Below are 23,150 nucleotides of genomic sequence, written 5' to 3' on the forward strand. Positions count from 1 at the left end.
ATTTTTAAGAAAGCTTGTCTTCTTTGAAAATTGCCAAAGTTAAAAAAATTATCATAACCAGAAACTGTAAAAATAGGAAATTATTGTTATATTTTAAGATTTCTAGTGGTTCTTGGAAACATTATGTTGAACAAACGCTTCCATTAATAACAAAACAAAACAAAACAAAACAAAAAATCATCAAAATCACTTAATTCTATGTCTCATTTAAAATTTGGCCAGAAATCATCCATTTGCACTAACTAACCAGCATACACGCCAAGAGTGAAAAACCAAGGCTTTTTTCCAGTTTCAGGATTTTGTCTTAAACTTTTCACTTTCAAACATCAGAGGGTCAGTTTTTGAAATCTAACGTCTTTTAAATCAAGTATTAAAACCCATTTCACAGACTTTTTTTTATATGTCGTGTTGTCTATTTTAATTTGTCTTTTATCTTTCAATTTATCTTTTTACTCTGTCTTGAACCTGCTTAATAGTCTATTATTAATATTTATACCCTGTGTATACTGCTTTTATTCTTCTAATTGTAGGCCTGTTTATCTTTATTGGTGTGGGGTTTTTATTTATTTATTTATTTATTTTATTCATTTCTATCTCATCTGTCCTTTTAATGTTTTCGCCTCAGATCAAAATCACGCAAGGAGGCTCTGGGAAAAATATTTGTTACCTCAGGGAAGGTAAAAGAAAAAAAACAAACAAAAAAAAAAACACAACAAAAAAACAAAGTCACATCCCAGCAACCCCCCTCCTCTAATAAATAAAGAACAGTCCCTACAGTAGCTTGTGGAAGTAAAGCTAATGTAGCGAGTGAGAGATGATTAGCTGAAGGACTAAAACATACAAAAGCTGAAAGCCAGCAATGTTTTTTTTTTTTTGCATTTTGTGCTAACTGCTGCGTGTGTGAACGTGTGAACTGACTGTATGTGGGCCAGCTAACGAGCTAGCCTATTAGCCCGGGCTAAAAATAAACAGGGTGGCTGGGCTATAACTGGCTGCAAAGCTAGCTGACACAACACACCGCAGAGTCCTCTGATCCGTCCTCACTTCTCCTCTCTAACTTTTGCTAGTGTTATGCTAAGACTGGCTGCATATTTCTTGTACCTGTTTCAACATGAGCTCCATTTTTTAGCATCTTGACCAACAAAAAGCTTGTCATTTAGTACCAGCAACTTTGCCAGTTGTTTTTTCTTTATTTGTTAGGAAAGGGTAACAAGGTAATGAGTGACTTAAAGGTAGAAATTACCCCAAAATTAGCAAGAAATTTGTAAAAAAAGTACAAGAAAAATACTGGAAAACTCTCCCAAAAAATAAAAAGAAAGTTTAAACCAAAAACAAACAAGGAGATGACCTGAAAAATAGCTTTAAATAATAATAATTTAAATAATTATCATCAGCAACAGAGAGTTTACTGATTTTTCTTATGTTAATGTTTAATTTATTGTTTAATAGGCTAAAATAAGCCTGATTTCAAACTGAGCATGTTTTCCATTTTTGGCCAATTTACATTCCTTTTCTTACATTAGATTTTTATTTAATTATTTCTTTATTGGCAGGAACTTTTGTAAAAATGAACTTGTCTGCTGGCATGTTAAACTGGGAGGAGCAGTTTTTTGTTTAATGTACTAATGTAGTGACACACCCTTAGATATAATTACTGATTTGCTTAACTCAAATGGATTATGCACTAACTGCGTGTGAATATCTTATATGATGACATACAGGAGAAACCAGATTTTGGTGTTTTGTATCGTACATTTTTGGCAGCAGTTGAAAACCACCATTAACCAAGAGACTTTTCTGTCTATAGAAAAACAACATTTAATGTTGTTTTAGTAATGTAATTTTCTTTAGTTTGATTAAAGAGTTCATACAATTTTCAGGTAAAATTTTAATAAATAAACACACCTGTTTTTGTTTTCAAAAGTTTCAGTTCGTGAGTAAAAGAATGATCCTATCTCAAGTAGGTACTTAAAGTGGCATACTTAGTATTAAACATCTCTGCTTTTATGTGCTTTATAAAATCTGACTTTATATGTGCTACATGTCTAATAAAGTTCATGTGCTGTGATGTTTTTTCATTTGATTTTGATTTGATAGATATTTATTTTGAGCAAATCAAACAAACAAAACAAAAAAAGATGAAAATCAACAAAATCGCAATAACAGAAATGGATGATTACCTATACACAAACTTAATGAATAGATTCTAATAAACAACAACAAAAAAATCTTACATGTTCAAAAAGGAGTAGGAAGAGGTATGAACTCATTTGTTAATTCGTGAACTTTATCTTTAACATTTCACTTGACTTTTACTTTATGTTCTTTTTGGGACTTTTAATATGTGTTATATGTTGTGGTGCATGTTTGTTCTGTTGTGCGTGGACACCAGGAAGAGCAGCTAACGGGGATCAGAAATATTTAATGTGTCATTCGCGGTGAATTTACTTGGTTGTACACAGATAATAGTAGTGACTTGTTTGCATTTGAAAACGATGTCATAATGGAGCTGTACATGTTTATATATATATATATATATATATATATATATATATAAATATATATATGGAAATATGTACTAACTGCAAACCCTCAACAGTTGTTACAGCAGATTGACTCGTAAAACTTGATCAACTCGTCTGTAGAGAGACTTATTGACCTTGACTGCCCTCTCAGTCGTTGCTCCGGTGCAGAAACAATGAAGACGTTTAACTTCTATTTTAAGAGGCAGCAGCTGTCAGGTTCAGGTGAGGTGGAGATTGGAGATTAATTTTGAGCTGCCAGTGGGAGGTCCTCATAAGTGTTTTGATATGTACATGCTTGTGTGTGTGTGTGTGTGTGTGTGTGTGTGTGTGTGAGAGAGAGAGAGAGAGAGAGCAGGAGAGCATGAGCACAGCAGGTATATTATGTCATATTCATACCAGCCAGTATGGTGATATAAGCCCTAGTTATGGAGTAAGGGATTTGTCATCGACGCTTGTGCACGTTGATACACATGTGCCCCCCCCCTTGTACTCTCTGCACTGCAGCAGCACTGCACCATAACGCACACATCCAGTCTCTGTTTACAACCCTCTCCTCTCTCTCTCTCTCTCATTCTCTCACTGTAGTACTTATCCCCGCCATCTGCTTCCCAGAGCTGGGAATATGGTTATTTTTCATGGGAATATCACAGACAGCTTGGGAATGTTGACGTGTTTGTGTGCATGCGTTGATTTGCAGTTAGCAGTCCGTGTGTTTATATGTTTCTCTGTCCTGAAACTGTCTTTTCTGCTGCCAAGTGTGTGTGTGTCTGTGTGTGTGCATGTGTGTGTAAGAGACAGGGAGAGAGACTGCGAGTAAAGACTGAAGAGTCTCTGTACTCCAGGCACAGAGAATGATATAAAAAAGGAGAAAGGACCAAAATGGAGTGGAAAAGTCACAAGCAGCCGCACATGATGGAAACACCAAATACTCTGATATACTGCTGTAGATTTTCACACATCGCTGCTGTTGGGCGCCAACAAAAAAATGTCTCCAAAATTGCTGTTCTTCAGGAACTAGAAAAAGGATCCAATGGAGATAGGAGGTTAAGTCACAAGCTTTTTGAAATACATTTCATTGGTTGAGACATGGTAAAACATCCAAAGGATCTTTGTCATGCATTTTCTCTGATTGACATGATCTTTTGTTAGAGAAATGGTAAAGCCCACTGATAAACGTAGAGGGGGACCAATAGAATTAATTTCCAAAAAAGAAAAGGAAATAGTAGATACAGTAATAGATACAAGGTTTAGGCCTGACAATGACAACATGCACAGCTGATTTAACGATGCAGACAAAATCACACATTTTTGAGGATAAACACTCTATTGTAAGTAATAGAAAAGCAGTGTCTTGTTTCATCAGAAGCAGACTGATATTGAAATGAATAGAGCCGCACAAACATGATACTGACATCTTATAACTCCCAGCGGCAGTTTTTTAAAATCAGATTTCCCATCTTTTCTGCCTCTGATGTCAATCTCTTTTACTACTTGAAGTCATTTCTTGGGTTTCACAGGAGACTGATCTAAAAAAAAAAAACCACCAAATCAAGTCACTAGATCTGTTCTCGCTTGAAAAGTTGTTGCCAAGTGTCTCACTCACAGTAACAAAATACTCCTCTTCATTTTCATTCACTGACTGTGTGTATTTTTCTGTGTGTGTGTGTGAGAGAAAATAAAAGAGGGACAAACATCCACAGGTCACGGCCAAATGTGAACTTGATCCTGAGGTCTTCAGCCTTGAAATCTATATCCAGCTCTATATGGGTCAGTGCTATGCTGTGCGTTATATTTGCAGACGTAATTTGCTGGCATGTGACACCAAAATTCATGCCCAGATACAAATAGATGGGTTAGAGATGGTGTTTTAGAAGGTTGTGACAAACAAACGCACAAAGACCAAATCATTTACTCACAAGTGTATTTTCTTTGGTCAATATTTCCTAGATTCATCGCTCTAGATTCAAAAAAGGATCTCCTTGTTATAATATGAATAATACAGGCGTTTTATAAGTTGCAAACCTAATCAAAATGTACGTAAAATCGGGTCGACAAACTTCTCTGCCGTTGATCCTGATGAGTATGTTCAAAACATGTCACCAGTATATTCCTAAATACGCTACTTCCAGGCGAGTTTGACAATTAAAAAAAAACAAACAAAAAACAGTTTACTCATACTGCTCTGCAGAAATGGGTTAATGTCACCTATAGGGTATCCAGAAGGTTGCACAAGAGCGCCGAAAGCATGCAAGGCATTTTTGTAATTCATATCACTGCTTATTTGACACTGACATTATGTGCAATACATGATCAGGCTTGCAGCAGGCAGCAGGCATGTGTGTTTTCTCACCTTTTACCTTTTACATGTAAAAGAACAAGAGACTGTAAAAGAAGGAGGAGAAAAACAAAAAAGAAAAAAGAAGGGAGAAGGAGATAAAGAATGACAACGGGAGGGTGTAGATGAAGTGAGAATAGCTGAGCTTGCCCTGATTTCCTGCTGGTGTCGCAGGTAATCTGGTCTGTGGCACAAGAATAAACGCTCACTAAAATAGACATTGGTTACGTGTGCTTAGTGTGTGTGTGTTTGTAGATTCAGAGTTGAGCCTGTGTGTGTGTGTTGATGTGTGAGACACAGGAAACGACAGACTCTTATTTGTCCCTGACCTTGGACTTTCCAGGCATCACCTTTCCCTCCCTCCTCGTCTTGTGCATGTGGCTCTTTTTCATTCTTTTTGTCCACCTGAGGATAAAACAATCAAGATTTTTGGGCTGTAGATGTTTGGGAGGCATTTCTGGTCGTCTGTACATACATACATCCATCCATCCCATTCTTAACATAATATCTCAAGAATGCCCCATGGAAATGACCTTAAATTTGGCACAAATGTCCACTTGGACTCAACAAATAACTGATTAGACATTAAGGTCACTGTGACCTTGCATCAGTCTCAGTTTGATGAAAGTAATATCTCAGGAATTTCCCTAAAATTTGGCACAAACGTCCACTTGGACACAATCACGAACTGTGTTTTTGACCAAGAACTCATATCGCTGCTGTCTGATGCAAACCTCCTATCTCAAAAATGCTGTTTTTCAGGAATTAGAAAAAAATGCTGTCTTCTTAAAAGGATCCAATGGAGATAAGAGGTTTAGTCACAAGCTTTTTTAAATACATTTCATTGGTTGAGAAATGGCAGAGTCATGAATAGAAGTAACTTAAAAATACAACAAAAATAAAAATAGTGAAATGTAGAGGTTTGCGCTGACAACTACGATATGTTAATTATGACCAAATTTCACACAAACGTCTAATAGGATAAAATTATGAAATTCTGACATTTTATATCCAAAAGATCAAAAAACTGCAAAAACACTTTCCTGGCCATTATGTCATAACTCAGGAACAGACGGGGAGACGTTTGGGCAGACACTGAATTAGTGACACTAATCTCGGTTGTCCACCTTAAATCTGTGCTGATTGTGTAGATCGTCTGTGCTGCCCGGGCTGAGATATGTGTGAAGCCAGATTTTAGAATTTGTAGCTTGTTTGCAGCAACATTTGAGGCACTGTCAACTGTCAGAGCTACATGAGACATGGGTTTTAGCTGTATATGCCACTTGACTGGTTCGCTGGGACATACAATTGTTAGGCTGTAATTATAGTTTGGCAAATTTTCAACTCTATATGACTAATGTAAAGCTTCTTCTTACCGTACTTCCATTCCTTTTTGTCTTCCTCCTCCCCTCCTTATGCATCAACCCCATCTGCCCCACCTTCACCTTACCTTCCCTCTCTTCCTCTCCGCTGTCGCGTGAGACTGTATGTTGTTTTATTTTGGCTCCCAGAGAAGCTGAGGTGAAATTCTATATAGCCCACGCTCAGGTTACCAACACACTCACAAATGCGTAAACACGTTTAGAAACAATAGAACAACTGACTGGTGCTACAAGTGTATGGACCTATAATCAGATAGCATTTGCTGTTTTGTTTGTGTGTGTCTGAGTGTTTTGTAGTTATAGATGAAGGCCAGATAGTGCTGTCACGTGAGGATGGATAGTAGCACCTCAGCTTGTTTTTAAGCCTTTTTTGTTAACCTTGACCTGTTTTTTTTCTTAGAAAAATCACATACAACTGAGCACAGATTCACATATTTGCGTCCCAGTAGCGCAGTGCCGTGTTAAAAAACAACAAAAAAACATGCCGTCAGCACAGGTCGATTTCCTGGCCAGTGATATTGTTGCTTTTTCATGAGCTTCTCCAACAAACAAAAGTTTTGAGTACTTCTAGCACTGACAATACCAACATTCCTAGTTAGAGAAAGGGTGACAAGTTAAGTAAGATGGTATTTGCCTGGGAGCCCCCAAATCACTAAATGCATCCCTGAAAAGCACGCTGAAGTTGCAGTTACTCGTGGTAAGAAACATATATGAAATACATTTAATGGATGTATTGATTTCCAAAAAAGAGTATTAGTCGCTTACGTTGTCTTTGCCACTGCAGTTATAATTAGCCATGCTATTTTGCCAGTCATAGTGCTATTAGTGTTATAAGTTAATATGTCAAACTTACACATATCAGGTTGCATTAGCAGAGTTATAGTGGTTTTGTAGGCTAACAGCTTATGTCCATTGACTGCAGGGCAGTAAAGAAGAGTTTGGCTGTAACATGTGTCTCCAGCATCCAACAGCAAACGTAAACTCAGCCTGCAGAGCCCTAAAGCCCCCCCTGCTGCACAGAGCGCTGTTTGCTTGTTTCATCAAAATGTATTAATATATCAAATGTGTTGCAGGTCCAAATTGCACTACATTGCTTTGCTGTTTGTTAAAAACAAATTTCAGCATCTCCGCCCTGTTTTTGTGTGTTCCCACCATTCCCAATTTAATCACAACTTCCCATCACACTGAAGTATTTGGAGATCGCTGGTTAACCAGATCTGAACGTTGTTGTTGTTGTGTGTTGTGACACGGCTCTGTATAGAGCTTTTTGACAGTTCGGGAGCTTCAGTACGTCATGTTCTCTCTCTCGCTCTCTCTCTGTGACAGCGGAGGGTTGTTGTGGTGTTCTTTCTGTGCTCGTCCTCTAATTTTAACATAATTTAGATTTTTAATTAGTGTGTATTTGTTATGTATATATGAGTGCTGGAAAAAGAGCGGGGCTTGTTATGTAATTTGCTGCAGTGTGTGAGGTCAGGTGAGGAGGGGGCTGTGTGTGTGTGTGTGTGTGTGTGTGTGTGTGTGTGTGTGTGTGTGTGTGTGTGTGTGTGTGTGTAAAATATTCATGAACATCTTGAGTGCATCATGAATGTTAATAGGGACATGTGAGAGCACTGAAAATAGAGAGGAGAGTTGAACCAGAGAAGGTAAGAAACGGGTGGAGAGACAAATATTTTTAACCTCCGCCCTCTTCCATCTGTCCATCTGTCTGTCTCCTCTCATTCTTTGCATTTCCTGTCTCTTCCTCTGCCTAACATTGCTCCCTCCATCATTTATTCCTCCCACCTGATCAAACCCTCCATCCTTTCCTCCTTCATTTCCCTCCTCTCCTCTTTCTTATTTTGTTTTCTTTCTCAATCTCTCCCTAAGACTCTTGATGAGGGTCTTAACACGGTTATTATGTGTGTGTGTGTGTGTGTGTGTGTGTGTGTGTGTGCCGTTCACGTGGCAAGCATTAGTGTGTGTTGGGTGTGACGAAACGTGTCTGCCGAATGGTTTATAATCCAGTGGCCCGCTGGACACAAAAACACACACTCTGGAATTTAGATCTCTGGGAAATCGTAAAGAACATACATGCCGTCTGCTTCTCTTTTTCTCTCTCTGTATGAGGCGTGTTGTTCGCTGAAAGCCTTCACCCCTCGTTCTCCTCTCTTTCTCTTTTTTCTCCCATCAAATATCTCTCATATCTTCTCACCAAACACACACAAGCCCTCTGTTCGAAACAGTGGCTCAATGTGAAAACGTTTCTGCACATAAAACACATTGCATGCTTTCATCCTCCCCGTCCAGTTTTAAAAGACTGTCCAAGTGTCTGTGATGGTGAATCATGTGCTCCAACCAATTACAATCTTTAAAAATGGACTCTTTTCATCGGAGAGTGTGTGTACATCGTCATTTGGTATCAGCACGTTGCTATCCCCAAACAACTCCAGGTTTAAACATGTGGATCGGTTTGCTCCAAAATGCAGAAAAACACGTTTTCTCTCTAGTCCTTTTGGTATTCGGTTATGCAGTTAGTTTTGGTTTAATTTGTCCAAGTTTTAAGTTATTGATCTTTTACATTTCTGCCTCCAGGTCAATACTATAAAGATCTATGGAATTTTGTTTGTGGCGCCCAGTGTCCTGAATTAGCAGCTTCTTTATCCAGATATAATGCCCTGATTTCTTAAGATTATCCCTAGAGCTTAATGTAAACACATTTTCTTTTTTCTTCAGATAAAATAAGTTTCAATAAAAACGGCTCACAGGGTGACGTTGTTTCTGCAAATAAATGTGGCTATTGAAAAGTATTTTACCATTGTGAAGCCGCAAACAGATTTCCACTAAACGCTATTGGATTTGAGTTCTCTGCATGGAGAGATATCACAAGTAAGAAGTCAAAAATATGTTAATCTTTTCAAGCACAAAAACAAGGAAAACTGTGACACCTGTGAAGCCAAAAAATAGAAAATGCAGCAACAGTGCGGCTTGTGTAGCCTACTGAAAAAAAAAAATGGATGGAAGCTGTCGAATGCAGGAAAGAGAAAATTTCATACATTAAATGTAGAAAATACAGTCAATAGAAAAACAAACAGTATAGCTTTGACTGACCACTATCTCACTGTGTTTAATGCTTGGTGACCTTTTACAGGCAGCATTGATGGAAATGAAAGAAACAGTTCACCCCCAAATCAAAAATTTCTTCTTTTTACCTGCAGTGCTACTTTTCTATCTAGATTGTTTTGGAGTGAGTTTCTCAGTGATTAAGAGATCTGCCATAAAGATGTCTACTTTCTCTCCAGTACAATGGCACTAGATGGCGATCGGCTTGTGGTGCTTTAGATGTCTCAAAGTGTCGCTCTCCAAAAATCATGACCCAGTTTCTAACTTTAATAATACACAGATCTTGTTGTGAGCAGTTTCATGCAGGAGCTGTTTTCTTTCTACCGAACTACACCTGCGAATTGTTACAGCTCAGCCGAGGATGCCAAACATCTTCTCCATGAGTAGATGCACGATTTCTTCTGCATGGTGATACTGTTGGCGGGTGTAGTTTGGTACAAAGAAAATAGTTCCTACATGAAACTGCTCACAACAAGATCTGTGTAATATCTTAAGTAGCTGGGTCGTGATTTCTGGAAAGAGTGTTTTTTTTTTTTTGTTTGTTTTTTTGGCGCTTTGAGTACCAAAAGCAGAGTGCCATCTAGTTCCATTATATTGCACAGAAGGCAGACATCTCTACGGACGATATCTCCAAAACTCTAGAATTCACACCAAAACAATCTTGACGTTTAAATGGCACCACAGGTAAAAAGATAAATATCTAGTTTTGATTTGGGGTAAACTGATCTTTTAAGGGTTAACAAAGCACAGCAGATGTATGTGAAAACACCCACAGCCACTGTTTTGTATGGAAGCCCAATTGTTAGTTGTCCTTTTTTCAGTATTTACATCCTGTAACTTGGAAAAACAGCAATATTTGCCTCCAGAATTAGCACATCCTGGCTACTGTACCTTCACCTAATGATTCTTTTAGACGTAAACTAAAAACCGATCTTTTTAGTCTGGCTTTTACATAGCTTCTCACAATCAAAATTGTATGGTTTTTACTTGTTGTATTTTTAAATATCAATTTTTTAACATACCTTTTGCTATGTTGTTTTTGGTTTTGTTCCTTCAATCAAACTTAAAAGCACTTTGAATTGCATTCGATTTATTTGAAAGGTGCTATATAAATAAAATTTGATTTATTGATTGATCCACCTCTTCTTTTTTCTTCCTCTTCTTGTGTCAGGTGATGCACATCAAATGACATGCTGCTCTGCCTTCATGTAGTCTGTTTATGTTGTCACCCCTGGGAAAAAATGACAAAAAAATTACAAAAAATGGCTTTTTGGTCATATGCAGCAAAGCTCCCATGCTTTATATGTTCAAAGTGAAGTTACTAACAGTCATGTCTTTCTTTTTTTTCTCCCCTCTCCCCTCCTGACCAATGGGACACCTGCACCGTGGATCCACGCTTCTCTACCTGATGGTTGTTTTCCTCCAGATTGATCAGCCAATCGATGGGGATTTTCAGAGAAGCTCCGCCTACCTACGCTGCCTTCCCTCCTCCCTCCCTCTCCCCCGTAGCCTCCTCCTCACCCCCACCCACCCCGTCGTCCAGGCCTCCATCCAGCCCTCCATACACAAAATGACTCTGGAACTCACTGAGTGGTCTTCTATATGGATTTTTACAGCTTGTAATAGACAGTAAGAAAAAGAGGGAGAAACCTCAATGACAAAAAAGCCATAAAACACACACACATACACACCACACACACACACACACACACACGCACGCACGCACGCACGCACGCACACACACACATATACTCATCTGACACACACAGAAAGGAGAAAACACACTCTTGGAATGTACCGCACACTCTTCCTGTGAAAATTCAACTGCTTCCTCTATTTTTCTGGATTTTCTACAAACCTTTTGGAAAGCTGAGAGCTTTTTTTTTTTTTTAAACTCTGGGACAAAGGAAAAAGCCGAGAGGATTAACACGTGCAGTGTTTTGGGAGGACTACTTGTTTTTAGGACCACTTGTTTTGAGGACAACCGATTTGCTGATTGAGTTTTTTTTCTAGACAATAGATCCGTTTTTCTTCAGTTTGAGATCAGTTTTATTACCTTGCATGCTTAGGCACTGTCTGTTACAGATTTTTTTTTAAGTATTAGCACTCAGCTGGTGATTATTCTTCTCAGCAAGTCACCACAGGCTGCACTTTGTAGCTTGTTAAGATTGTAACTTAGTTACTTTTAGTTTTAAAGTACTTACGAGTGATTTAATTCCAGCAGGGATTGTTTTTTTCTTTGGTAGCTACAGGTGATTGTTCTCAGATCCATCAGCGTATTAGAGGGGGTGCACGTTTTTTCCCATTGCGTGCATGACCTCCACCATGCCTCCCCAGAACACAGAGGCCGACGCTATGCAGGTTGGATCTCTGGTGGGCGAAGTTAACGCCAAAAGCACCACAGCATCAAGCTCGGATGGGGAGAAAGGAGGAGCAGGAGGCGAGGCGGATGGATTGGGGGGCGGCGGCGGTGGCAGTGGAGGAGGGGGAGGAGGTCGAGGTGGGGAGGAGTCAGCAAGCGAGGGATCGGTCGAAGGCATACCCCTGAAGAGATGGGTGATGCACGGGGCCGTGATGTTTGGCCGGGAGTTCTGCTACGCCATGGAGACGGCGCTGGTGACACCTGTGCTGTTGCAGATAGGTGAGTAGAGAGTTCACACGCAAACATGCAGATTCATGATGTATGTTTTGTATTTACATAAAAACTAGGGGTCGACTGATATTGGTTTTATAGGGCTGATACCGATTTTTACTAGTTAATGAGACCAATAATCGATATTTGGAAACGATATGTATTTACAATAAAAATGGAAACCTTTATGTCTCTATTTAAGATTTAGAATATAAAAAACTCCAACACAAAACTTTCTAAAATCAAAACTGAAACTTTTAAGATCATTTACAGCAAGTTTCAAGCAATTTTTTTGTTTAAAGTCAAGTGAAAATTTTAATAAAAAAGTAATACATAAAATAAATAACTCCCCGATATTATACAAAGTAAAAGTTCCCCCCATGCTAACACTTTCTTTTCACATTTTAATTAATACATTTTATCGGCGAACATTAAAATAGAAATACCAATACAGATAATTGGCAAAATGCCAAATATCGCCCCGATAATTGTCTAGGTCAATAATCTGTCTACCCCTTATAAAAACAAACACAAGTGGTAAATGTCAGAGAAAATTGCAAAACAATCCTTTTGTTCTTTGTTCTCATTTAATCCGTGCTCTGGACCTCACACATCCTCTAACTCACCAAAAACAAAGAAAGTATTTCATCCTCACATAACAGATTTCTAGGAAAGAGAAGGGAGTTTTATTTATAAAGCACATTTCATACACAGAGGTCGGTTCAAGGTGCTTTACAGAAAAATAAAATAAAAAAAACAACATAATACAAAAGCACAGGGTCACTTACCTTTTTTTAAAGTCCTGACATCACCTGCATGCTGTACCCAGGAGCGTCCTTGACACAGCAGAACAAGAAGAAAATCATAAAATACAGCTGAGGAGCCAATAAACACACTGTCGCACACTTGCAGTGGGTCATTAACGATGATTAGGAGGGATACTTTTTTCTTGCAAGGTATATATTTTTAAACCATCTGCAACCATTTAGTTGATGAAGAATAAACTAAATTCCCATCTTATTCTTATCCAGGATGTGAACATTGCATTCAGGAGCAACTAATAGAATACAAAGTGCCTGTAAACTTAATATAGCACCACAGCGGGAACAGGGTGTCTCGTTGTTTGTCCCAGTGTTGTTCTGGCATTTCAGAGGACACCTTGGCCTAGCTGTATCCCCCCTGCTGTTCACCTTGTTCAGATGGACATCCACTGGATCTGCCTGGAGATTAGCTAGCTTACACACTCACACACACATACGCACAGACAGACATCCAGTCACAGTGAGCGCACTGTCATTTGCACCTAGCGTCGTCTTTGACAGCCTGAAAGAATTCGCCAAGTCCAAATCCGTCTGGAGTACACCGGAGCCCTCAGGGGAGACGGCAAGGGTGTGAAAAGTAAAAAAGGAGGAGAGGATGAGAAGCACATGAGGGGAGGTAGAGAGAGGGATGGAGATAAAAGGCTGAAAGAGCGGTAACCTTGTTTATAATTCAAAGTCACTTCCCATGCAATCCCCTCTCCTTCTCTCTCTTCCCTTCCTTTTCTCTCCAAATCTCTCCTTCCCCCTCAGTGGCGTGATCTCCTAGCTTACATAACCAAGGCGACATGAGTGGCAGGACACTCTGCGGCCACCGTGGCTCATCCAGGATGAGCCGCCACAGGGAGGAAGACTTTAAAACACTGGCTTTGTGGAAATTTTTTGATGCTGAGATCTGCCACATGTTAAAAATAATAATAATTTTAAAAAAATCTAAACAAAAAAAAAAAAAAAAAAAAAACATTATCTGTGAAATAATGATCTGATTCTTGCAAACAATTTGTACCATGTAATCAAAATTACAGTAACCTGCTATCAGGCTTGTCTCCTGTGGTAGTGTGAGACCAGGGGAGTTGCTGCTGCATGTTTTTGTTCTAATTTTAGCCCTAGCCTAACATTTTTTTTTAGATCAGGATGGGTCTGAGCTCCTCTTAGTAGATTTTAGAGCCACTGAGAGGTACAACTGCCACAGATTAGTTCACTGAAATAAATGAAACTACAGTAGATGAAGCCATAACTCATTTCAATTCATCTTTGCTGTGGAGAGTTAATCCAGTCATGTCACTCTTTTCATGTTGGGCTAATTGACTGCTATTCAATCTGACCTTTTGCGCTGATCATACGGATTGCCTTCCATTCAGATGAATTATGAAGTAGATTGCGGAGAAGTGCAGCATGTTTGATTTCCACATTCATTTTAGAGATGCACATATTTGCACAACTGCACCTGAAATATGACAAAATACAGGAGATGTGAGATTACAGCCATTGTTTAGCATTAATATCACAATGCTAACAGGTAAATCAGCACATTTGTTGTGGAAACTGACCTGAAAGCAGCCATAATATGTAACTGCACTTAACGCTGAAAGACAGCAAATTAACACTTACATACCGTTATCTGTTAACTTGATATGCAGAATTTATTATCAAACAGTTGCTTATTTACACATCCAGCAGCCATGGAGCAACATTGTTATTCATTTGAAGTTATGTTGACTGGAAACAAGGCTGGTGAGAACAGCGGTAGTTAACCAAAATAGTAAAATTAAATGCTGTAAAACCAAAACAGTGAGCTGAAAGATGCTAAAATGCTCTGTTGAGATGCTGCAGAACTGGATGATAGTTCTTTGTTGGTTAAGTAATAGAGCAAGTTTAAGGTAGTCTTAAATGGTAACTTTGTTTTTCAACTGGGACCATATTTTTCCATGTTTTTGTGTCTAAGTGACTAATTTGAACAGCAGTTTTTGAAATTGGTCCAGTATTGAGTGAGAGCGCTGCGGCGGCATAACAGGCTGCATTTGACTCTGCAGCCCTCTCACTCAATACTGGATGCAGCCTAATGCTTATAACTTAATTATGACTTTTATCCTCTTATTTGTATTCTGCTTTTTATTATTGACTTGCATACTTCTTTATTCATTTTTCTTTACGTATGGAATTGCATAATAAAAATGATAAATAAAGGAAATCTGAAATCTGAATTTGCATTCCATACGGAGCATGTTCGCAGTTCAACAGTGCTTGTTTTTTCAGCTAATTGTTATTTTATGTGGCCTAACGACCTATTTCTATTCCGATCCAATTGGAAAGGATCCCTAGAGACAGACCTTTTAATGAAGAAGTAATATCTTTTTTGTTTAAGACACAGCCCTGCAAATCGCAAATTTCAAACCCACCAGACTCCATTTAAAAAAACAGTAATTTTAGCTGCGTATAACACACTTCATTCAAAGTCAACAGAAACAACATAAAACTCGCAACAGCCGGTTAATCTTTCCATTTTTCCAGCAATCGCCAACTCTTGTTTTGTTAAAATATACCCTTAATTCACCCAGTAAGATGTGAAAATTTGGTGGCTCAATACATGCCCAAATTATTGGTTACTTAATTGGAGTCTGGTGGATTTGGCAATGGTGATTTTGGGGTGTTTTTGGTCAAACAAAACATTTTTTACTCTTCAAAGAAAGGTCTATCTTTGTAGGGATCATTTCCGTTATGTTTGCAGCCATTTCAAATAAATATCTGGACTTGTTAGTTGCAAAAATAAGCACTTTTAGTTAACGTAAAGTGACGGTGCATAATTGCATCGCATTGTTACATTGCAGCTGTTTTGCAGCTGCTGACTGCAGCCCTGTCACTCAATACTGGTCCAGTTTCAAAACTTCCTGTTCCCTTTAGTCACTTGATCATAGAAAACAAGTGTCACACATTCGGGCTTCATATGTATTTATTTTATTTTCATGATGATTTTTTCAGCCCTCAGGCTTTCTCTAAGATCAACAATCAGCCAGTCACCATTAAACATTTGGGCAAAAACCTGGGAAAATGGGTACCAGGTTGAAAACGTGGTACCAACTTTCTGTGGAATCACTTTGTGCCTCTCTTCAGTTTTTCTAAGACATCCATGCTCGTAGGTTTGACTTTGCCACGTGAATCCATTCAGAAGTTAAAAATTTTCATGCAAGTCCTGCCACAATGGCTGGGTTTGTGTAGATTGATTCGTGTGTTTAGCCTGCAAACAGACAAACAAACAGGCCTAGTGAGATGAAAACAAACAACAAACCCCGCCCTCCAACTCTGCGGGCAGAGGTCCAAATTTTTGGATAACAAATATCGAACCCCCCCCCCCACTCTGCATGCGGTTAATGCTCATGCTGGAGACTGACTGTAGCTACTGGAATTAGCTGGATAGCAGGCTGGTTGGCTCGCCCTGAGTGAAACCATTGTGTGTGTAACCCCACAACACTGGGGTCAGAGCAAAAGTGTGTGTGTTAGTGAGTGTGTGTGAGCAGCAGACACAGTTTGGTCAAGGAGCCCATATTTACACAACCCAGAGAACGGATAAGAAAGTTCTACCTTACAAGGTCTTGCGTGGAGAGCATGCAGAGCTCTTTCTGTTTTGTCTCCGAACTCCTGGCAGCAGTCACTCATACGAGGGCACGGACTTTTACCCTGAAGGCATTCACATACATAAAAACTAATGGAGCAGTCACATAACCTTTTCGAACTGAGCCTCGCCTCCTTCCAACCAGTGAGACAGGCACAAAGATAATAAGCCAGAGATCTAAAATTGGCAGAAAATATTGTTTTCATGTAGGAACCAATCACCCATAATAAGAAGATGATTGAGAACAGACCCCCACCCGTGCAGCTCAGGGGCATTTTGTAAAGATTTTCCCTCCGTGCAGTGGCTTTTGATTTATCCTGCCTCTCCTCCAGATATATTTAAACTACTGTCTTAAGTTGATTCTAGTAAGAGCATCACCTAATGACTTAATGCAGCTGAAAGTGAGGTAAGAGCAAGAGATGAGATGAGTCAATTAAAAGAAAGAAGATTAAAAGACATGATAAGGAGTGAAAAGAGAGGGAGAGGGAACAAGGAGGGAGGAGGTGATGAGTGCAGACGGCGTGTTGTGCCGTTCTTTTGGTTAAGAGGACGAGGCGTTACGTAACAGCAAGCTTTCTGAGCTCAAAGTGTGCACAGAGAAGCTGTTAAAGCGCCATGATACTCATTGAAGACAAGTCAGAAGGAAAAACTGTCAACAAACTGATGCATCAATGTGTAGTTGCAGCAGCTCCATATTAAATGCAGGAATTATCCATAGTCACTAGTCACTAGATTAGAGACGTCACTGGACACAAAGGTCCTACAGACACCAGGCTCAGAATAACATGAATTAACACAGGTAAATGTAATGTCACGACAGCAGTAATTAGCCCTGGGTGCTATTGAGAGTGAGAGGTAAATATTTTCAACAGCCATTACTCTATACAGCAAATGTCATTATGTAGCACAAGGCATTTTTAAAATTACATCAGTTTAATGCTGACACTTAACCTCAGGACAAAAACTCCAAAAATATCTGGATTTTATTTTTAGTGGGAAAAGTTACAATCTGCATTCACTCCCAGGATAAATGTGTCTGCCCTTGGCATGAGTATTTATTAACCCAGCTCTGATTGGCAGTGATAGAAACACAACACCAGGGTTGACGCGCTAATTTTAGACCCTTTACTGGTGCAGTGCAATGACAGGCCATCACAAATTAACTCCATCCGAGCAGCACTCGAACATCATTCCAAATTTAGTTGGCACTGAGTTTGAAAGAGAGACTGAATGAATTAGAGATCAAAAACCACTGTAACATTTTCACCAGCCTCCATGCTGCTTTCTACTGTTTACTAACCTGTTTTCCAGCCGATCCTTAACCTAGAACATGACACACCACAAAAAAAAAAAAAAACAACCCAAAAAAAAAAACCAAACAAAATAAACAGAAAGACGCACTTATCAACTGTTACAGTAGGAAGTAAGTTGGAAAAGAATATTATATTCTTGAAATGTGAAAAAGCTGCTAGAACAGAGATACTCAACTTTCTCTGTCTGGGGGCCACTTTTGTAAAACGACCTGAGTCTGAGGCCAGTCGCAGCAGCCCCAAACAGTTGAGGGTCGTTTCTAGGATCTTAGGATCTTGAGGGCTTAGCCCGGGCCGCCATCAGGGATCCCAGGGGTTCCTCCCCTCACACTTTCATTTTTTTCAGATTTGGCCCATGAACTGTAAGTTTTACTTCAGTGATGAAATGATTTTAACAATTTCAATGTGGCACTTTGTTATTCTGATTCTCATTGTACCAAAATCTTGTAACAAGTTGATCATTTTGTTTAATTATTTTCTGGTGCACACAATATTCTTTCACTTTCAGGGATCAATTTTAGACATTTTTCTTCTGTGAAGGTCTGAAGCCAGATATTCTTTTTTAGGGGATTTAATTAGACATAGTTGATTCATTTTTCAAAAGCTTGTTGTATTTTTATTGACCTTTCTGGAAATGTTGGCTCCAAGATGTCATGCTGCATGTTCTCTTCTAACCACACGAGTCTTATTATCAGGACGGGACAATCTGAAGGTCACCCAAAGGACGCTTTTTCACTATTAGTCTCTTTTAATCTCAATCTGTTTATTTGCTTGTTTGACCAACTAGCTGTGCATACAGCTCGAGCCATGCCACCAATGTGGTACCCAAAACAGTCCAGAGCTGGCAGCTCTGCCACATTGTTATCCGTCTTTGGAGGCCTTCTCGGCTTTACTAAAGGAGATTACTACAATCCAACAGGAAATGTCCTTCTATTCATTCAGGTTCTGCTGCTGAAAGCCTCGGCTCTCTGTGATAGTGTTTTGACTGTTGCTTTGTTTGATTTGCTCGCTTTAGTGTCCCCTGTTTGACACCTCACACAGCAGTATTATTCACAGGCAGGGTGGCCCATCTCTGCCATAAAGCTGAAAACATACCAAGCAACTGCTGCAATAATTCAATTTTTCTGCAGTCCAGAGGTGTCTTCATGTGTTTTAGGAGCATCTTTGTAATATTGTTCGTCACAAGAGTCACAAAACTGTGTTCACTAATTTGCTGCAGGTATTCTCTTGCCACAGTTTGCCACTTAAGGTCAAACTATCCCCAAATTTTACTTTAACTGCACTTCGCTGCCAAATCAAACTGCCACAGCTCTCAGTGGCTTTCGTATAGGCTATGACACACCAAGCCAACATCCAAGAGCAGCGACGAAAACACCCCTGCTGCGTCGCCCTAATGTCGCCGTGTCTTGGACAAAATGTTGCACAGAAACCCAACAAACTGACAGCCAACAAGTAGGTATGTTCTGCGCCTGCGTTAGAGGAGATACGACGCCATACCAGCAGATAGCGGTTGTCTGTAATAGTCACTCAAAACAGGAAAGAAGGAAGACCGCCATGACGCCAGTTAGCCAGTTAGCACATTAACAGAACAAAGCATGTTAACGGTGCGCCAGTGAACAACAACACAACCCACCAGGAAACTTTCCTGTTGAGAGAGCTCAATAGAATTAGAAAAAAACAACCTTTCTTATATAACAAGTTTGTTTTGAACTCCCTCCTGACTTTAGGTGTTTGTTTACATTTCTCCCTTCCACTTTTCTGTTTGTGCACCGAGCTCAATGGCCGATCAGAATGACTTCATTCAGCAATGACATGCTGACGCTGCTTAAGATGTTGAATCGGTGGAAAAAAAGCCAACGAGGGTCAATCAGGGCCAATGGTGGTGAGCGCACCGTGGCTACAAGGGCCCAACGTTGGTGGACAGCTGACAGCTTGGTGTGTGATGGCCTATAGACACCGCATAGCAGCTCGCTGCAGCTCACTCTTTACTGCTGCTTGATGTGTTTTCGGCAGGAAACCACAAAGTCGACAAAAGTGCCTGTCATGCATCTGCAGTTTCATGTGTATGCAAAAAGCCATTGCTTTTATCATTTCTGAAATGCTATAGCTCCTTAATTTAGTTCTGCTATAAATGTTAGCTGTCGGTGTTTTTTAAATGCTAAATTATCTCTGTAATATCAATAATTTATCTAATTCAGCATTTTACAAAAATTAGATTACTGTGTTGCATGCTACATGCATGTTTTGTGCAGCAAATCAGCTTGATTTTGGATTGTTTACGCTAGCATCCCAGGTAGCCTAATCCACCGAGTGATCCTATCATGTTAGCTGGTCTAATCTAGCAGATGACCTTGCAGACAGCGTAATACAGGGTTATATAAATGACTGGCTTGATGTCACACGGTGACTAATCACCATAATCTGACCCAGTCATTCATGGGACAGAGTAGATGGAGGACGGAGTAGGTGGATAAAATGTTGCGTGCCTGAGGTAGCAGCAGACAGGAGCAGGCATCGAGGTGCAGATGAAGTAATCTGAGAAAGAAAAAAAAACATCTATGAGTGAGAGACGGGGGCCAGTGACAATGTGAATTGTATTCTCGCCAACCTGTGAAGCTTTTTAACCACAATCCTCAGCTCCTCCGTTATCTTTTTACACCTCTGCCTGCAGAGAGTGAGAGAGAGACAAACACATCAGTCTGGTCAGTTATTTAAAGCCGCCCTATTCATAGCTCTTCATATAATCTCTGCAGTAACTTTATTCATTTGTTATCTCTGTGCAAACAAAGAGACGTATAAAAAAAGGGTTATTTGCTAACATCGCCTCAGTTGCAGGGTAGAGTTATTGGTGTAACTCAGATGCAATGAAAGACAAGACAAACAGTAACACCGCTATGTGGCGATTGTTGCTGGTGGTCCCCAAACTGTGGTGCGGGGACTATTGGGGGGTCGCCGAGAAGGTTCTACTGTAATAGGAGCTGTGGCGCGGTCATGTGTGTTTGTTTGTATTTGTGATGTAAATGCAGAGTCAGCAGAAACTTTAAGACAAAGCCATGTTGTGTGAGTTCATGTTGGTGCGCGTGTTTTTCCATGCAACAGGCGATAAGCTAGGTATGTGTGTGCTATTAGTGTAAGATATGTGAGGAATGCAGAGCTGAATGTGTGTGTGTGTGTGTGTGTGTGTGTGTGTGTGTGTGTGTGTGTGTGTGTGTATTTGTTTGTCAGCACATTGCTCTCACCCTCCCGCCCCCTCCAGGGAGGTAAAGTCATCAAAAACAAACCACCACAGAGCTCTCAGATGATGACGAGGAACAAAGAAACATCATGGAAAGCAGATTCTTTAAACAGAGGCCGAAAAAAACAATTACTATTGTTGTAGGGTTGTTATATGATTATTTTGATGAATCAGTAGTTAAATCAATCATTTGCTTTATTTGTCGCCAAAGAGCGACACAGGTTCATAAAATAAGGAGCACATAAACAAATCTTATAAATACACTGAAAAGAGACCTTTTATGGTTTCCCTTATTTTATGTCTTATGTTTTGATTTACATTTTCAGATATTCATATTTAATGTGGTAGTGTTGCAAATAATGAGGTAAACTTATTTAAAAATAGTCTCTAATCCAAAATCCTCAGGCTTCAGACCGCTCTGGACTGTCTGTGTCCAACATTTTGTTCTACTTTCAAGACAAGCAGTTGTCAGCTGGTGATGGATTTCTTTATAGGGTCATCTGCTTCAGGCATGTTAATGCAAGTGTTTGCATTCCTCCGCCGTCACTGCTACATGTAGCTACATGCTAACATCAGGGAAACATGTAATCTCGGCTGGTATTGTTGTTAACGTCTTCTTGATTTCGGATCAGATTCCTGCTGGAACAGCTTGTTTAAAAGCTTTTATGGGGGATTTTTCATGGTAGAAAGTGCCGCTATACTCCGTTACACTCATTCCCTCGGCTGCAATGATGGTACAGAAATGCAGAGAGAACTGATACAGATCATGCATGTGTTTTTGGATACTGATGACCCAAAAATGTGGATCAATCAGAGCAGACTGGGCTTTTTCGGGAGGGAAGCTTAAAGAGACAGGCACTAAAACGTGGCGTCTCAGTCAGAGGGTAAATGCAGGTGTTCGGCAAACAGTATAAATGTTTTTTGAGCATTAAATTATGAGAACACAACATACAAGTATGAACCTCTAAAGAGTAAAATAGGCCCTCTTAAAATAAAATTAATGACTGATTTATGAAAACATTGAGTTCAGACAATTTAAAAATAAGTTGAATTGTGAATTAAATATAAAACCAGACAATATCATAACATTTTTAATTTTAGATTCTTAGTGTCAGTATCACATCAGTATATACTATACAGTTAAATTCAAAATCAAAAAACAAACATGTCCCTGCTCAGCTCAGTACACTCGCTGGGGCTTTCCCTGCTACAGCTTTAATGGGTCTGGTAGCTTATGGTGGTGAATGCTAACTTTAGATCAGTGCTTCCCAACTAGTGGGCCATGGTCCAAAAGTGGGTCCCATATCCATTCTTAATAGACCGCAAGTGACTCGTGAACTTGTGAAGTGTGTAAGAAACACACTTTATTTTGAAGTACAGTGAATTTCTGGCACAGAGCTTTTATTTTGAAGTGTCATGTCATATTACTCTTGCAATATGTTTTATTGTTTTGTGTTATTCTAAGCCAACATGTTCTTGACATTTTGTAGAATGAAATTAAATATGTGGTCATTTATCTAACATATGGACCTCAAACTAATGACTAAGGAGAAATCTGGACCCCATGGCTGAACTAGATGGGAACAACTGCTTTAGATAGATATTGAGAGATGACTTGTATGATCTAAATCATACATCGGATGCCGTTTCAACAAAAGGACCATACATTAGCTTTACATTTGTTTTTTAAAGATAATTTTGTAGAATATTTTGTAATTTGTAAATGAATTGTTTTATTCTACAAACGCTCAGGTGGAGTTTCCGTGTGTCGTTGTGATAAATAAGATGTTTGTCTGCGTAAACACCTGCGATTTGCAGGTGCTGGTTGGTCAAACGAGAGCAGGGAAATTTCCAAAGTAAAAAAAAAAAAAAATTAAAATCATATTGTTTTATGATCTAATTACCACATTTACAGTAATAGTGAAAAAAGTGCAAATCATAATAATAGCCACAAAACTGGGGGCAAATGGATCATACTGAGTATGGAATATACACTGTATGAGTAATTACTGTTTCCATGTAATTTTTCCACTTGACATCAGTTTATTTTTCATAAAATTCAGAACAAATTGGACTTTCGTACACTAAACAGACTAGAAAATCTATAAAACCCAACAGCACGACATTCACTCACATACGCGCTCACACACACACACACACACACACACACACACACACACACACACACACACACACACACACAC

At 39.3% G+C, this 23,150-nt stretch overlaps 1 protein-coding gene across 1 annotated transcript in view; it reads left to right on the plus strand.

Annotated features, from left to right (window-relative positions):
• The window catches only part of slc45a4a (solute carrier family 45 member 4a), a 70,518-nt gene that overhangs the window by 13,993 nt on the left and 33,375 nt on the right, over nucleotides 1-23,150 (plus strand). Inside the window, exon 3 of the mRNA XM_042505996.2 lies at nucleotides 10,768-11,982. Within this exon, the coding sequence (XP_042361930.1) occupies nucleotides 11,655-11,982 (328 nt within the window). The 5' untranslated portion in view covers nucleotides 10,768-11,654. The remainder of the gene's footprint in view (nucleotides 1-10,767; nucleotides 11,983-23,150) is intronic.

The sequence above is a fragment of the Plectropomus leopardus genome, chromosome 17, assembly GCF_026936395.1.
Source record: "Plectropomus leopardus strain MGB_pleo_1.0 chromosome 17, ASM2693639v1, whole genome shotgun sequence".
Taxonomy (NCBI): domain Eukaryota; kingdom Metazoa; phylum Chordata; class Actinopteri; order Perciformes; family Serranidae; genus Plectropomus; species Plectropomus leopardus.